Raw genomic sequence first — 17,423 nt, forward strand, 5'->3', positions numbered from 1 at the left:
TTGAGGTCAGCCTGGTCTAGATAGCAAGTTTCAAGTTAACCAGTGCTATGGATGTAAGACAATTGCAAAAAGAAAGAAAAATATTTTAAGGTTAACTATTTGATCAAAAGACAGAGCCACAATGACATTTTCTTTAGGAAATTTAGGTCAAATGCTTCCATTGTTGTGTTCCCACCCCTTCTGCCCCCATGGCTGTGTGTGTGTGTGTGTGTGTGTGTGTGTGTGTGTGTGTGTGTGTGTGTGTTTGTGTGTGTGTGTCTGTGTGTTTGCATGTCTGTGAGCCTGTGTGTCCTTCTACTGAGATATACTTCCTCCTGTGTGAACATATTCTCGTCTTCAGCCTAGACTCAATTTACATGTTGTCATCTCTTATAAACATAAAAAGAGAGACAGCCCCTCAGAATGGACAGAATTGTTAATGATTTCTTTTGAAACAAGAACTTAACCCATACATATCAACACAGACTTGACTTTATTAAATCATACAAAATATAAACATCTTCCTTATTCTCAAACACAGACCTATAGGGTAGGACAGTGGGCATTTAAGTTTTTCTGAGATTTTTATGCACCATATTCAAAAAGTAATAAACTTTGTACATAACATAGTTTGAAATTTTTAGCCTTTTTTTTCTCAGAATAGGTTTTCCAGCATGGAATCATGGTTTAAATAAGTTTCTCAGTTGTGTCACAAAGTGTTTTCTGAATTAATGTCCACATCAATAATGAGTAATGTTGGTATTAACTCCCAAACATAAAATCTTTCCTTTTCTGAGTGTGAAAGTACTCATATCCTATCCTAACTACAGATAATAAAGATCCCAATAAGTATTCACAAATAAGTTCTTCAAATGCATGTTTATCATTTTGAATAGATGAATGAAATACAAATACATTTTTTACAATGCACTAATTGCAGATGGTAAGTTTTGACTTCTGTTTGAAGAAAGCTACTAATTATCTTAATAATAAAGAAAAACCTTAGTGAAAACTTAAAGTGGCAGGTACAGTACTTGGAAATTTTAAATATAATTAAATACCTTCATGTTCTGAGGAATGCCACCTGAAATAGTCCCAGCTCCAGCAGGTTCTGCATACCACACTGATGAAGAGAACAAGACTAACAGATGTGGTGACCAGGGCCACAGTTGATCAGTAGGAACTAAAAACAAAGGCTGCCCGTGAATTGGAAAGATGGCTGCCTATCACTGATGTGATGATGGAAAGGTGGCATGTGACTGTCCAACCTCTACACCTACATTTACGGTGACATATTAAGGCCTGAGAGTCGGTACATAGTCTTGCACTGTCTGTATGCACAGAAGAGTTAAGCAATTGTTTCAAGTAGTGGTAAACATCAGCAGTGCACACTCTCAGGTGAGCGCGGACCAGACATACTGGGTCAAGTCCAAGTCATATTTGGAAAAATTATGACCTTACCCTGTCTTTAGAAGTGGGAGATGAGGACCCAATCCTGTCAACTTTCACAATTCCCTGCTAAATTAGTGGGAGAAAATGGAAAGGGAATAGAGAGATTCCCATGGAGTTAAAGAAGATGTGAAGATTGCTTCACAGTGTCTGTAAATGCCTGGGGTTGATTATGTGGTGTCTGAACATGTGCTGGTTGCTTACTGTGGCTCCACCATACAAGGCCAGACAGATGATGCTCATAGAACAACCCAAGGGGAGGGAACAAAGGAGCCTATAAAACAGAAATGTGCATTGTAAAAGTACCTGAAGAAAGTACCACTGTGTTGACATTGGCCTTATTTTGTGCTCTGTGCCCTGGTTACTGTGACTATCAAGGGAACAACTCTAGCAACACAGAAGGATCTGGCCAGTTTTGAATGTAATGTCTAAACCCAGAGGCCATATTTCTTCACTCTTGGGATAATTTTGGTTCAGAGTGTATCCCTTAACAAGCTCCCTGCTTCAAAAGTTCCAAGCCTCTTTGTTTTGTTATACTTGCCTAAACATGTCTCCCCAAAAGCAAGATTGTAAATACCATTTTATTACTGTCTTCTCCTTTGCTTTTAAATGTAGACTACTGAGTACATTAATGTGGTCTAACTCTAGCCACTAATTTCTGGTGTTTTCTTGGATAAAATTTATGTCTTAACAAGCTTTATGTTGGCAGAGCATACAAGGCAAACATGGATACCTGACTGTGTTGGGTGGATTAACACAATGTGAAAAGGACAGAAAGATGTGGTGGTCTCCTACTAACCCACTGCTTTAAAATGTTGTCTTCTTATTTTAATAAAATGGTTCTGGGTATTTTATAATCAGAGCTTTAATTTGTCCTTTGACAATACAGAGGAATGTTTTTAATTTCTAGACAGATGACTTTTAAAATCCCATTACTTTCATTGTTTGAGGGTATACAGAATTGTGGTTAATAAACACTGCCTATTGAGTGTTATGTTCTTGGAGACTCTCTATATACATTATAATGTAAGACTTATTTCTGAGAAGTGAAATGTCCATTGTATTGTTATTAACTCACTAGAAAGTGTAGCATCCACATAGGTTTGATGGGTATCTTTCCTGATGGGCACTCTTAAGCCTATCCTATATTAAAGACTGTCATGGTTAATCTTGAATGCCAACTTGACAAGATTTACAATCACCACAGAAACAAACATCTGGGCATATCTGTGAACAATCTTCTAGACTAGGTTACTTGATGTAGAAAGGTAGACAGCAACATTCCATGACTGGGGTACTAAATAAAAAGGAAAAGGGGAGCTGAGTGGTACCCATCTCTCTTGTTTCCTGACTCTGGATGCAGTGTGGTCAGCTGCTTCAGCCTTCTATTGTCATGCCTTTCCCACCAAAACCAACTGTCTTCCCTAAAACTAGAAGCCTTTCCCTCCTTAAGGTGCTTTTATCACGGATTTTGTCACAGAAACAAGATAAGTAATGAACACAACACTTCTATAGAATCTCTATCCTCTACCCCCTTGAACTTTTAATATTTTCTTTTCTCTGTATCTTTAATATCACATGATTGCATGCTTCACAGGGATGAGTTCTGTCTTACTATGTATTACAGTTGTATAGATTTAAACATCTCTTACCACATCAGCGTTGTGGTGGCTTTGATCAAAGTTGACTGCAAGCCAGTGTGGCTCCCAAAGTTGACGACTATTGTTTTGTTGTGGTTTGCCACCTTACTCAGCATCTTCTAAAAGACCTCTTTCCTTTTTATCCTAGTTTGCCAAGGCACAAGTAACAGACTCACCCAATTGGGCACTTTTGAAGACCACTTTCTGAGCCTGCAGAGGATGTTCAACAACTGTGAAGTGGTCCTTGGGAACTTGGAAATTACCTATGTGCAAAAGAATTATGACCTTTCCTTCTTAAAGGTTAGTTCATTGAATTTAGTCATCCTAGTCAATCATTATAGAAGTTAACATGAGCAAACAAAAGCTGTAGCCAAATCTGAATTGAGATATACAACTTCATCTGAGGAAAACCACAACTCCCGGGGACTACACGTGGGTTTTATGACAAATCCTCTCTGCCAGCAAGGACAATTGTTTGTGGAAAGTCAAGTGATTTGTGAGAAAGAAAATAGAACAGAAACCCACCTGATGTCCCATGGTCCTCATACACACTAGCATTGACTGCTGGCCATTGTCTCAGCCAGATAATGTTGGCATACTAGCTTTCCAAATAATAATAATGATAAATTTTCAAAACTCAGTTTTGGAGTATGCACCTATGAATGCGGAATAAACACACCATAGCTATCACTAATTTATAAGGACTTTACACAACTCCTGAATATTCCTAGCAAGGTATCCTAATAGCCAACTCCAAAGATTTTGAATTTGATTTGCAAATGCTTTGTGTTTATTTTGCCTTTATTTCTTTCTCATTCCCTCCCCTGCCCCCATTTTTTCCTTCCACAAGAAATCACGATCGATACATTCAAGGTAATTCTTTTCACTTCCATTTTCATTTGGGTCAAAGTGGGAGTCACAGCATGTCAAATGACATACTGTTTCTTTATACAGGCTTCTAATGCAAACACAAGGGAATTGTTACCTAAGTGCAATCATCTACGTGTCTTAGATTTTTCTGCCACATGAATGTTCTCTTGAAGTTAAATGGGGCTCCTGGACACATTTCTTGTTCACCCACAGCAAACTAATGAGCTTTCATTCTCTCTCCTAGACCATCCAGGAGGTGGCTGGCTATGTGCTCATCGCCCTCAACACTGTGGAGAGGATCCCTTTGGAGAACCTGCAGATCATCAGGGGAAATGCTCTCTATGAAAACACCTACGCCTTAGCCGTCTTGTCCAACTATGGGACAAACAGAACCGGGCTTAAGGAACTGCCCATGAGGAACTTACAAGGTAAGAGGCAAAACATCAAGGCAGAGAGGGATTCTGATGGCAATTGCTAACAGTAATTTGGCATAAATATTGAGTTGAAAAGATAGTTCATCCAGGTAAAAATTGGTTCTTCCATGGATAAGGAATAATATCCATGTTTTCAGAAATCTGGTCAACTTTGGTAAGTGAGAGTTTATAGGAAGTAAGCTTGAGCCAGAAGCATAAGGCCATGCAGTCATCCCTTCATCCTGCACAGACCTATTTCAAGACAATCCAGGATATCAGGTATCTATTGCACACCGTACATACCATGTTTTTTTTTTCTTTATCAATATGACTCTTGTCACTCAATTCATTGCTTAGGCACAGCAAGATATAACAATAATGAAAACTAACAGAACAGTTAGGACGCTGGAACAAATGCTTGCGAATTTGGTCATTTAACTTCTCTACCAACGTGGACCAAAAGCAGCTGAAGACAGAGACATACATGCAAGAGGGGTCTAATGTACTTAAAAATCTTCCATGATAGAGAAGCAGGTCTCAAGGTTAATATTGTTACATGGAGACTCAGGTGTGAGTTAGGGAGAGAAGGGGAGGTTTTAAAGTTGGAGAGGAAACTGGGGAAGATGGTTAAAATGAGGAGAAGCAAGTCGTCCCCTCCCCCAACCCCCTGTGCTTCATAAAATGCTTCTCAAGTCAGTCACTCACTTAATGCCACGGTCCTCTTTCACAGCACGTACTGTACACTGGCATTTTACAGATAAAGGTGTGGAAGTAAGACAGCTCTCCCAAAGCCCTGTGCCCACGCCTGGTTCTGTCATCTCTGTATGCCCTGCAGTTCTGATGGGGTAGCAATGTGAACCTGGAAGGGGATGGAGTGCAAAGATAGAATATAGAGTGGGAGCCTCACAGTGTGAGGAGCTAGAATGTAGTCATGCTGAAGCAAGGGACCGCAGCCAGCCAGACACTTCCTTCCTCATTTCCCTGCTTTGCCTCTCTATAAACTGCTTTCAGAATTCCCACCCACCACTCTAACTACTCTGAGCACCCACGCATATTTCTGTATTGGGGCTTGCATTCATCTCTCTCATAGACAAATTGCATGAAATGGCCTGTTTGGTACTTTTGGCATGCCTTGTTCTGCCTGCCTTGGCCTCATACATGTGAGGAAACTAGGCAGCAGCCGTGTCTCCCGGAGCCAGGCTGTCTGTATTCCGGCCTCAGCCCCACCACTCAGCACCCAAACAACCTTGATGTGCCTACCCTGTGATGCTATCTATGCTTAACCTCTTTCCTCTGGTTCTTCTTGTTTCTTTCTATCCTACCGCTTCCAGGCTGAGCTAGCTCCACATCAGCCTGTTCTGGACTGCCTTCCTTCCTTCTAAACTTCTTCCATTCCCTGTCATCTGTCAAGAGAATTGCTACTGGTCCCAGATCTGCTGTTCTGCTTTGAACCTCTGTCTGTTGGAAGTTGTTGGCACTTTTAGTCTCCTTGTCCTCTAAACTACGTTTCTGAACATGAGCAAATCTCCTCTCTTTGTCACCCTAGCAGTCCCCACAAGCTTTCCCAAAGAACACCCCCCCCCATGTCAGCACTGTGTGTAGGAGCATTCATTCCAGACCTGTGCAGAGCTGAGGTCACTTTCATATCTATGGTTGGATTTCTCCACATTTGTGATCTTTACTTTCAATTTTAATTATTGTATATGTATGGGAGTGGGGTGTATGTAGGTGCCCATAGAGACCAGAAACATTGAATGCCCAGGAGCTGAAGTTACAGGCAGTTTTGAACCACTCACTGTGGGTACTAAGGAAGAGCAATGTATGCTCTCAACAGCTGAGCTGACTCTTCAGTCTTTTTCCCACGTTAAATGACAGCCACTGGACCTCAGTGAAGATCAGTGGAGGTAATGTCTATATATCAATTCTCAGTCCTGCTCCCTGTGGACATGGCTGTGGCATACCTATCTCTTTGTGCATTTCAATTCTCAGAGAGAAGCCTGTAAGTCAAAGTCATCTTTGCAGACCAGAGCATCTGTGGATTTTGAATACATGAATCATTCCATATTTATATCTAATGTTTCTGTTGTAGCTTTCTCCCTTTGAACAAGTTGGATTTTTTTCTCAGCCCCAACTTTGTAATGTCATCTCATTTCTTTTTGCAAATGACTGTGTAGCCTTATATCTTCTTGCACCACTGGTATTTCTTTGAGTCTTCCTCATGCATAAAATTCTTGTTTCATATCACACTCGGACTCTTTCCTTCTTTGGTGGAAATCCTCCAGTGACACCGAGAGTAGGCCCAGTGACAGTCACTCTGTATTGGTCTTAAAAGTCCAAATATTTTTGCCCCGATTTCCCCTTCACATCACTCAACCATTCCACTCCAACTGAGATGGCCCCGGAACTACAAGTCATCATATGTCTGTCCTTCCCACAATGGATTTATAAATTTCACATCCAAATCATTAAAGAATAATAAATCTTTCAGGTCAGTATCATGAAGAATTTCTTCACATATCCCTAGCAGATTTTCTACAGGGTCTTTTTTGGGGACATCTATATTTGCACATTGGAAACATTAAACAGAATGTTACAAAGGTAAAGATACGAGTATGTGCACTGTGTGAGTTAATAGGAGGCAAAGGGTCCTGATCACTGTGGTTCCATTCATGCAGAAATCCTGACTGGTGCTGTGCGATTCAGCAACAACCACATCCTCTGCAATATGGAGACTATCCAGTGGAGGGACATCGTCCACAATGTCTTTCTGAGCAACATGTCAATGGACTTGCAGAACCACCTGAGCAGCTGTAAGTATGCCTTTCATACCCTATTAGCTTCAGATCCTCTGGTAGGCTGAAGTGGACAGTGTTGGGGTGGGAGAGCGAATATTAACTTTAGATCATATCCATTAATGTACAAGAGAAGTAAGTGGTAAGCAAATGCTCTTTTCATTAGAGGTGATTTTATTCAAGACAGTAATATAATTCTTTTTCATTGTTCAATACAACAGTCATCATGGTGGAACATTTGTGAGCCTATTTAGCAGAGAAAAATTTCTCTATGATGCAAGTCGCAGGGACAGTCTGCTGGTACAGGGCATCTCCCCTTCCACCACTCAGGTGGAATAGGTACAATGGATGAACTAAGTCACACATATTTAAAATATTAGATAGAGAGCCTAATTTATACTCACTGGATATGGAAAACCCACAAAGGAATGTTGAAAAAAATAGTATACAAAATTCACATGGCTGGGCAGTGGTGGCGCATGCCTTTAATCCCAGCACTTGGGAGGCAGAGGCAGGAGGATTTCTGAGTTCAAGGCCATCCTGGTCTACAGAAGGAGTTCCAGGACAGCCAGGGCTATACAGAGAAAAACAAAGAAAAAAGAAAGAGAGTGTGGAATGGAGAGAGAGGGAGAGAGAGGGAGAGAGAGAGAGAAGAGGGAGGAAGGAAGGAAGGAAGGAAGGAAGGAAGGAAGGAAGGAAAGAAAGAAAGAAAGAAAGAAAGAAAGAAAGAAAGAAAGAAAGAAAGAAAGAAAGAAAGAAAGAAAGAAAGAAAGAAAGAAAGAAAGAAAGAAAAGATTTACATGTTTTAACATTTGGTCTCTGAACTTGTAAGGTATTAATTTAATAACATATTTAGCTCTCTGTTACTGGAATAAAAATGCCTATGTTTAAAGAAGGGAAGGTTTGTTTAGGATCACTGCTTTGTAGGTTTCCTCCATAGTCAGTTGGCTATAGCGTTCCTGAGCCTACGGTCAGCCCATGTGTCGTGATGGCCACAGGAGGTAGAAGTCTGCTCCCCTTATGGTGCCCCAATCAGAAGAGAAAGGAGGAGAGGTCAGGATTGGCTTGTTCCTTCAAAGACTGGGATTCCAGTACTGCTACCCTTGTTTTCTAATATAGCATTTTTATTTATTATTTGAGAATTCCCTACATTTATATAAGTAACCCTTCTGTTCCCCATGACCTCACCCCACTTTCCTATCTTGTTAAAACAATCCACTGAATACAAGTAGTGCTGAACACACATGCATGGGTGTAGGGCATCCCCGGAAGCATCCTTAACCAAGCAGGGGCCACACCCTCTTCTAGCAGCCATGGATGGGTTCTCATGATCCCTTCCCCCATCTTTTCTGGCATATTGACAGGCTTGGTCTTCTGCAGCCACAGCTGCCGAGAGTCCCTGAGAGAACAGCTGTGTCATGTCCAGATGTTGTCTCGCAGCCATCCTCCCTGAACTCTGGTTCTTATCATCTTTCCATCCTCCTTTCTGTGATGTTCTTAGAGCCTGAGGAGTAAGGGCTGTGAGGCAGATTTCCTACTTATGGCCAAGCATTCCAAAGACACTTACTCTCTGCACTTTGACACAGGGGAATCTCTGTAGCCATCCTTATCTACGACACAGACAAGCCTCTCTGATGAGGACTGAGCACTAATGACTGCAGAGATGAGTACTCTGAGGACAGTTTGAGGCTGTGTCTGTGTAGCAAAATAATAAGTATTTTCTTCCCTAGAGCTCCTGAGCCCATGGGTTCCTGGCTGTATTTAGAGTACCAGGCATGTGTTTCCTTCTGTGGAGTGGGTCTTACATCCAGCTAGAGAATGATTAGTTTCCCCTCATAACATTCACACACATCTTGCCAAGTAGTCATTGGTCCTGTCTCCTAAAGTCCCCATCAACGCTCCCTGACATAAAATGTGAACCTCTAGGAGTCATTACATATCCAAACTGTAGTATTCATCATGAGAATAATCCTAACTGAATTAAAATGGCAGGAATAAGTGGCATTTCAAGTAAAAATCGATTCAGTAAATTGTTCTGTAGTGGCAATGAGTAAGTGACAAATAACCCAAAGTATTAGAGCTATGACAGATATTTAAAAACAAGTAGGAAATGAGAGTTATATGTATGAGAAGACAAGCAATCTCTATCTCCTGGGTCGCCTTCTACTCTCCTCGGTTAACAAGCTGCAGATACACAGTCCTTTTGAAAAGTTTGCCTTTCATCTTTAACAACAAAAACAGTATTATGAGGCAATCTTAAATGCTATACATATGAGGCATTCAGAAGAGCAGCCCAGTGTGGCTAGCATATATTATCACTGATAGAGTTTACAAATTGAGGTTATAAGAGTGGATTTATGAGAAAGAAAAATCATCAGCCACTCCATACATTAATATAAGTTCCAAATATGTATTAAGTATATGTAAGTATATAAATAAATATAATTTAGATTTTACATAATAAAGGTATGGTCCTAGAAGGAAAGATGAGGATAAATATTTATAGTATCAAGAATCAAGTTGTAAAGCAAGTTCAGACACCAGCAAATAAGCTTCCATGTGAAATAAAATTGTTCTATGAGATCTGATTGCCCGAAGAGGGCTACAGACCTAAGGAGAATGCTCTCTAAAGGTCTAATAGAGGTGTGGAGTAAGCAGCACCACAAAAAGCAAAGCAAGAAAAACAAATCTGTTCCACAGAACTTTTCAACAGCCGTGTCGGCCAGCACGTTGATCCTCGTGTTTCTCGGGATGATTAATGGCTGAAGAGAAAACCTCTGCAGCTGCAACTTGATATTGACCAAGTATAAAAATACAAATATTTAGCAATTACAAAGATTTCCAGACAGTAGTATGCCAGCTATTGACTAAGGTTTTAGGTGATTAGCCAAGTGACTCACGGAATCAGAATGTTTGCTTCCGGTGCAACTCCTGGAGTCCCGCACCACTCCAGGGCCTGGAGGAGAGGAGCGTTCATTCGCCAGCCATGACGTAACATCCTAAACACCCAGCGATGATTGGCCCACGCAGCCAGTCAAGACTGGATGTCGCAAGGTGAGTAAGTGTACAATGAGCCAATCTGGTTAGAGACGCCTAATCAGGTAGCACCTCTGGAAGCCTAAATTCATTAGCTTTGTCATTTGTGTGGCTGTGACAAGTCAGTAAGTACCCTCTGTCTCTGCTTCCACTGCTACAGTACAAACAAAAGCGGCCCGTGGCTCGACATTTTTCCTTTCTTGCAGGAGTCCTTTATTAATTTATCCTACAAAGCATTCAAGCCAACTGTGAATACAAAGTTTCCAAGCTGTTCCTCCTTTCTAGGACATTCCTTAGGACCTTGAGAGCAGTGTCGTCAGTTCCACATTGATATTTTTATTGAAATAGACATTTTACTACTTGGTTTTTGTTTCAGGCCCAAAATGTGATCCAAGCTGTCCCAATGGCAGCTGCTGGGGAGGAGGAGAGGAGAACTGCCAGAAACGTAAGTCCTGCAGCATCAGGGCCTGAGGGACACGCCCTGGGGAGGGAGTCCACACAGTCTGTGGTCGTCCTCTCCTACACTTTGTGACTAAACAAATACAGCAGGTTGGCAAAAGACCCAGAGTTAACCGCTTCGTGAACATCCGTCTTGCAAGCCTCACAGCCCGCAACTATCTAGGGCTTGCTAGTTGGGATAATTTAACCAGTCATTAAATGCATGCAAGCCAACCACCCAGGTGCCCATGGTGACACACGGGATGCCTTGTCCCCTGCTCCAACCTTTCCTTTTTTTCTGGTACCAACTAATAGAAGTTTGACAGTGTTTCTCCGTGGAGCGTGAATCCCACTAACTTAAAAAACAAAGTTTAATTTACTTCAGCGTGGTTACTGCCACACACAAAGAACCTGGGAGTGTATCCACTTCAAAATTGACTATAGTCCATTGCCTTTGTGGCATAACTGTCTTGTGACGTAACTATCTCGTTCCTTTAAACACTGCCTCCTGCCAGGAACGCTTCTCGCTATTGCCTTCTGTATTGCCAAGAATTTCCTAGCTAATATCTACTTATTCAAAAGATCCGATCAGGCTTGTTTTGATTATTTCTCCCAAGTGATTTGAAATAAATAATAAGAAAAATATACCAAGGGGAAAGTTGTTATTATATTGTTTGTCTGCGTATGAACACCTAGAAGCTGTTCCCTGTCACAAAACCCACATTTCCCCCCATGTTTCTTTCCACTGTGTGCGAGCTTCCCTTGGTGTCTCTAGAAGACGAGTTGCCACAGCTCAATAGTGATCTTTCTTTTTCAGTGACCAAAATCATCTGTGCCCAGCAATGTTCCCGGCGTTGTCGTGGCAGGTCCCCCAGTGACTGCTGCCACAACCAGTGTGCTGCAGGATGTACAGGGCCCCGAGAGAGTGACTGTCTGGTAAGACTATAGCTCCTCGGGAGTCTGTGCTGCAGAGCCTGGCACTTGCTCTGCATCTGACTGGGACAGCAGCCTTCCTGTGGTGCACTTTGTAAATAGTGTCAGGGACAACAGGAACGACATTATGACAAATGTAGAGAGCCTCTTCTGTAATATCCCCTGAGAACCACCCCCCCCAGTTACACAGACCTTTAGGCAGTGCAGCATTCGTACACCATATGTTCATCCCTCTTGGGATGCTCCCCTCCTACCCTACCCCATCCCACAGTGTCTCCTCCTCAAACCCCCTACCACTTTTGAGGAATCTCTGGTGAAAGTTCTAGTGTTAACTTTGCAAATGCCAGGGGTTAGTGAACGTGATTCCTGGATTCCATGCCAACCCAAGCAGAGCTCCACAAGGCTCCAGAAAAGGAAATCCACCTAAAGCTGGAGTAGAGAATATCCTATGGTTTGGGGAGCTGAAGATTCTTAAATTCCAGAAACCAATCCTGGTTCAAGGGATTTTTTTCTTCTCTTGGGTAGTCTGGACTGATCCAAATGGGCAGCCCAGGGATAAGACTGTAAGTAAAGTTCTTAGGAAGATCCAACATCTTTCAACATGGAACCTTCATGCTAAGATTCCTGCAATTTGACAATAAATTCAGCATTCTTTATGAGAGAAACCCAATAAAAACTGAGTTTAAAAATAGTGTCACACCTTACTTTCCAATATCATGTGTAGATTTTGCCATTACCTATAATCAATAAAGGTGTATTTTTTCTAGCCACAAATCCTAGGTTATATCAATTGGGACAGTCAGAGTACTTACAAATGTATACTTAGTACTTGTAAGAGGAAGGTGTTTCTGAATATCCTGGAAAGGCTTACTAAACATTTTTCCTCTCTCAATGAGCATGTGATCACTGAGAACTGTCGCTGTCCCAATGTCCTCCAGGATGCCTGGCCATGGGTTCCTCTCATTTGGATGCCACATCCTTGACCGTACACATTGTCCCTCCTATGACAGGTCTGCCACAAGTTCCGAGATGAAGCCACATGCAAAGACACCTGCCCACCACTCATGCTGTACAACCCCACGACGTACCAGATGGATGTCAACCCTGAGGGGAAGTACAGCTTTGGTGCCACCTGTGTGAAGAAGTGCCCCCGTGAGTGTCCCCTTTCACCCATCTGTCATCATGTCCTCTTTTGTCTTATGCTGGAGTCCTCAGCAGTTTGGGGGCAGCCACTATGTTTGCCTTGTCGTCAAGTAGGTTAGGACCTGCCTAGCTAGGCACAAAGATGAGGACCACACTCAGTGCTGAGCAAGGGCAGCAGGGACCACCTGAGGCAGCCAGGGTGCCTCTCTTTAAAAGATGGCTTGACCTCACTGACCCCAGTGTTGTGGAAGGTCAGACTGTATAGTGCAAACTACCTATTGCTTCACCTCAAGTAGGAGAGCCAGCTATAGTAACCTAGAGTGTCCTGAAGCTGATTAACACAAGATCATGAGCCTCTGGGCCAACCATTGTTTAACTGTGCTTTATGCTGGCATTTAACAGACCTCAATTAGAAAAGGCAGCAGACCCACCCGCTTGCGTGGGAGAATTTCAGGTTAAGGTTGGGCTCTTGGAGTATTTTAGTTTTGGTTTTTCTTTGATTTACTCATTTGAATTCAAGTTTTATTCATGTATGATGGTACTCTATGCTACCTATAGGGAAATGGTAACCATGGCAACATGGATCATCTCAAACAGAGAAAGTGAAACAACTCATAAAGAGCCTTAAAACCAATCTTCTAGAAAGTAAATTAAGACAAAATATATAAAGGGGAAACTATAAGGGTGAGATTTTTGACTACCGAGATTTGAGTGCTTGAAGTCCATTTAGAAAACACACAAACAACACACACACACAAACACACACACACAAAGAGAGAGAAACAGAGACAGAGAGACAGACACAGACAGTGACAGAGACAGAGAGAAAGAGAATGAGAACAACAAACCACTCTAAGGTAAATGGAAAACTAAGATGAAAAACCCACCACAGTCATGCCACAGATAGAATCTTTGTGTGAAGGGTTGATAACAGATCTTTAAAATCTGCAGGAGACAAAACCTACAATGACAAGAGCATGTGACTCATAGATATAGTACCAAAGCCCATATTTTGAGCATGTATTTAGGAAACTGAAAATAGGAGCATAGAGTTTCTAGTAATACTGTAATCATAAATATTAACTAAGATAGACTACATAAAGGGGAGGAGAGGGGAGAGAAAGATTGGGGTACCTGTTTAGGAAGCAGAACAAACTGGTCTTCTCATTACCAACTCCCCAAGGACTGCATAGTAGGTGGGAAAGAGCAAAGCTGGTGTCAAACAGAACAAACTGTAGTCACCTCAATGGGGCATGGTGTTTCTGATAAGCACTAGAGTGTGAGTACTACATACCCTAGGTTTCCTTGTATATTCTAAGCATAGACCTGCCAGAGGAAACTCACGTTCAGCGAGGGACATTCAGTCCGTGAACACACATGGTGGTATTTCATCGCACAGCTGCTTTGCACCTGAGATCAAGTGTCTGTTTCTCTACATTAGGTCAGAAAAGCCATTAAACTAGATCTTGGTTCCTCTTCTACTTGAAATCTGTCAGTCTTTCTCTTCAAAGTAAAGTCAACCAAAGGAAGAGGCATCTTTTCATCAGCCCATACACAGCAGGACTTGAGGATGTTTGTGGAAGGTTAGGAGCACCTGCTGTGGCCTTCAACACCTTCTTTTCATTGATTCTTCCTCAGGAAACTACGTGGTGACAGATCATGGCTCATGTGTCCGGGCCTGTGGGCCTGACTACTACGAAGTGGAAGAAGATGGCGTCAGCAAGTGTAAAAAATGTGATGGGCCCTGTCGCAAAGGTAAGCAGCCTACAGGTATTCAGTAGGTTTTTTTTTCCTTGACCTTTGTGCTGAACTCTTACGGCCACCTCCAAAAGAACGTACCTTACTCTTTTAATTTAAAAGAAAACAATCTATTTTGTCTGTAAAGTAGAAGATAAACTTGCAAAGCCAACTTACACGTGGTGGAGATGGGGGAGGTCTCTTGAACCAGGTACAGAGGCGCCACCTGCAGCCCAGGTCGGTGAACTGTTGTAGACAGAAAGGGGAGGAGTCAATGTCTTTGTGAGTGGCTAGATTCAGTCCAGTGAGAAAATTTAAATCTGACAGAGGTCTGTGACAAGGACAGGCCAAGCCCTACTCCAGTGACTGGCGGGAACACTGAAGGCTGTCACAGGAGTCCTGGCACCTGGAGGGTCCCCTCCGGGTCATTGGGGGTGAATTAACAGTGCAATTGCAGCAGGCTCTTGCTTCTGCTTGGGCAGAGTCAGCCTTCTTGATTCAACAAATGTAATGGAACACACATCTCTCTTAACAGTTTGTAATGGCATAGGCATTGGTGAATTTAAAGACACACTCTCCATAAATGCTACAAACATCAAACACTTCAAATACTGCACCGCCATCAGCGGGGACCTTCATATCCTGCCAGTGGCCTTTAAGGGGTGAGTGACAGCTGAGCGGTCTGGACGGAGAGCTGCAGAATCTTCTGCCATGGAGAATGACCAGTAATCATGTTGCTGTTTGTTTCAGGGATTCTTTCACACGCACACCTCCTCTAGACCCACGGGAACTAGAAATTCTAAAAACCGTAAAAGAAATAACAGGTTTGTACTGGGGTGTGCCAGGGCATACATGGGAAATTAAATTTTATAGAGACTCCCAGACATTTCCCCTTCTTTCCTGACATAAGGATGTGATGTCTGAAGCTTACCCATTATGGTGAATTCTTTGAGACATTTTTAAAGACCAGTTTCCCTTGATGCAAGCTTGAAAGCACTTTAAGCCCAGGCTGCTGCAACCATGCTGGACTTGTTGTGGACACATGGAGTGGTTCTTTCCTGCTCAGACTGTTCATCATCCTTACAGACCCCACCCCCAGAGAGAAGACAGAGGGAAAGATACAAGGTTGAATGCTAGAAGTCAGTGCAGTTTCTGGAGTTTCAGAAGCTAGATTTCAAATGATTGTCAGCCAGGGAGTCTTGTGTCTATGACTGCCACCGCATTCCATTTTCTCCATCTTTGAAGGGGAAATAATTTGATATGAAAAACAGGATTGATATGAAAATCAGAGTTAAATGAAAAAATATTTAAAAGGATACTGTGGGTAACAGGAGACTGGGAAACAGTCAGAGAAGGATACAGGTGTGTAATCTGGCATCCCTCAAGGATGTCAGAATCAGAGCACTGTGTCAACCTCTCAGGTGGAAGTTGGCTAATGCACTGAGGGAGGGGCAGCCAGGGATTCAAGGTTGCATAGAAGGAATAGGATTCTTTCAATTTTTTTTAAATCCCCTGGACTTGTGTGAGGACATGCACCATCATTCTTAGTGGTAGGGACACTGCCTCGGTCCATACGGCAGCCTTATCCAAGTCCTAGAGCATGCTTCCCTCAACAAAGAAATGACTAACAGTGTGTCTACGCCTTTCTTCTTCCCTCTAGGGTTTTTGCTGATTCAGGCTTGGCCTGAAAACTGGACTGACCTCCATGCTTTTGAGAACCTGGAAATAATACGTGGTAGAACAAAGCAACAGTAAGTTGGCCGTAACAGAAGCTTAGTAGATTTATTACAGGTTTGTAAAGAGATATAGAAATAGCGCAGATACGAGCTCCCACTCGGTGTCCCCTAACGTGAACAACTTACCTGAGTAGATATGAAAATTAAGATAAAGAATTTGACCCTGGGCAGCATTCTTCCCTCGATCATGTCCTTCATTCTGAGTTCACCAGAGTTTCCACGAATGCATCCGTTCTTTCTCTGCCCTCTCCAGGATCTCACACTGCATTAATGTCTGATGTCTTCCTCATCCCTCTAAACTTTCCCAGCTCCTGTGTTTTTGCTCATTTACATTGTCTTGACACTCTGGGAATATAAGACTGGGTGTTTTAGAGGGCGTCTCCTTGTTTGTGTTTGGCTAATATTTGATTATATATGCATATATAATTTGTCACACAGTGGGGGGGGCGCAGAGAAGATGGGAGAGGGATGGAGAGCTTTCATAAAGTAAGAGGAATCCTATCATTTGTGGTAAGAAAATGAAATTCAGAAATCTGTAGCTTAAATCTGCCTTGGAAACTTTCTAATTATAAAAGCTTTTTCTGAAATTCACCACCACGATCATCACTAATCCCACTGATCTTGTGGAATATTTAACAAGTCAAAGCACGTACATAGAGTATACATAAACTCTTCTAGAGAGACACTTCTGATTCTAAGCATGCAGCTACTGTTGCTACCTGCCTTTGCTCTGAAGTCCTCAGCAATACTCTTTCTGAGGTTAGCACCATGTTTCAAGCAGCTGCCTCGTGCTTAATTTTAAGCATTTAAGCTAAGGGATGACCGCTAGTTAGTTCCTGGCATGACTCACAAAAAAGCTGGGGCTTGCCCTGCAAGAAAGACCCCAGCCAGACACTGATTCCTTGGCTTCTCTGGGCATGTGCTGGGGGAAAGTTCCCAGTAAGTGATGGTTGTTGGATCTCCTCTACCCAGGACCCCTCAGGTCTCTGAAACCAGGCAGTGGGGAGAGACCATTCATGAAGGGGAGCTGAGTAAGCTTGACTAGGAAGAGGGGCTGCAAATACTGCTTTAAACTTTGGTATTTAACCCCTTAGCTTCCATTCTCTTCCTTTCATCCTGTCTCAGATGGCTCCTTCTTCTTCCATCAAGAAGATTCCTACAAACACTCACCGCTTCTATGTGCATTTCCGCCAATCACATGTGAAAATTTATGCCCACTAGGGGCATAAATTTTTGATCTGATCTCAATCATCATCC

The 17,423-nt window shown here is 42.4% G+C and overlaps 1 protein-coding gene across 1 annotated transcript in view; it reads left to right on the plus strand.

The window, feature by feature from the left end:
- Positions 1–17,423, plus strand: part of Egfr (epidermal growth factor receptor) — a 171,856-nt gene that overhangs the window by 111,588 nt on the left and 42,845 nt on the right. Inside the window, exons 2-11 of the mRNA XM_052198471.1 lie at positions 3,217–3,368; positions 4,183–4,366; positions 7,027–7,161; positions 10,556–10,624; positions 11,435–11,553; positions 12,561–12,702; positions 14,332–14,448; positions 14,966–15,092; positions 15,181–15,254; positions 16,091–16,181. Of these exons, the coding sequence (XP_052054431.1) occupies positions 3,217–3,368; positions 4,183–4,366; positions 7,027–7,161; positions 10,556–10,624; positions 11,435–11,553; positions 12,561–12,702; positions 14,332–14,448; positions 14,966–15,092; positions 15,181–15,254; positions 16,091–16,181 (1,210 nt within the window). The remainder of the gene's footprint in view (positions 1–3,216; positions 3,369–4,182; positions 4,367–7,026; positions 7,162–10,555; positions 10,625–11,434; positions 11,554–12,560; positions 12,703–14,331; positions 14,449–14,965; positions 15,093–15,180; positions 15,255–16,090; positions 16,182–17,423) is intronic.

Source organism: Apodemus sylvaticus, chromosome 11 (genome assembly GCF_947179515.1).
Source record: "Apodemus sylvaticus chromosome 11, mApoSyl1.1, whole genome shotgun sequence".
NCBI classification, from domain to species: domain Eukaryota; kingdom Metazoa; phylum Chordata; class Mammalia; order Rodentia; family Muridae; genus Apodemus; species Apodemus sylvaticus.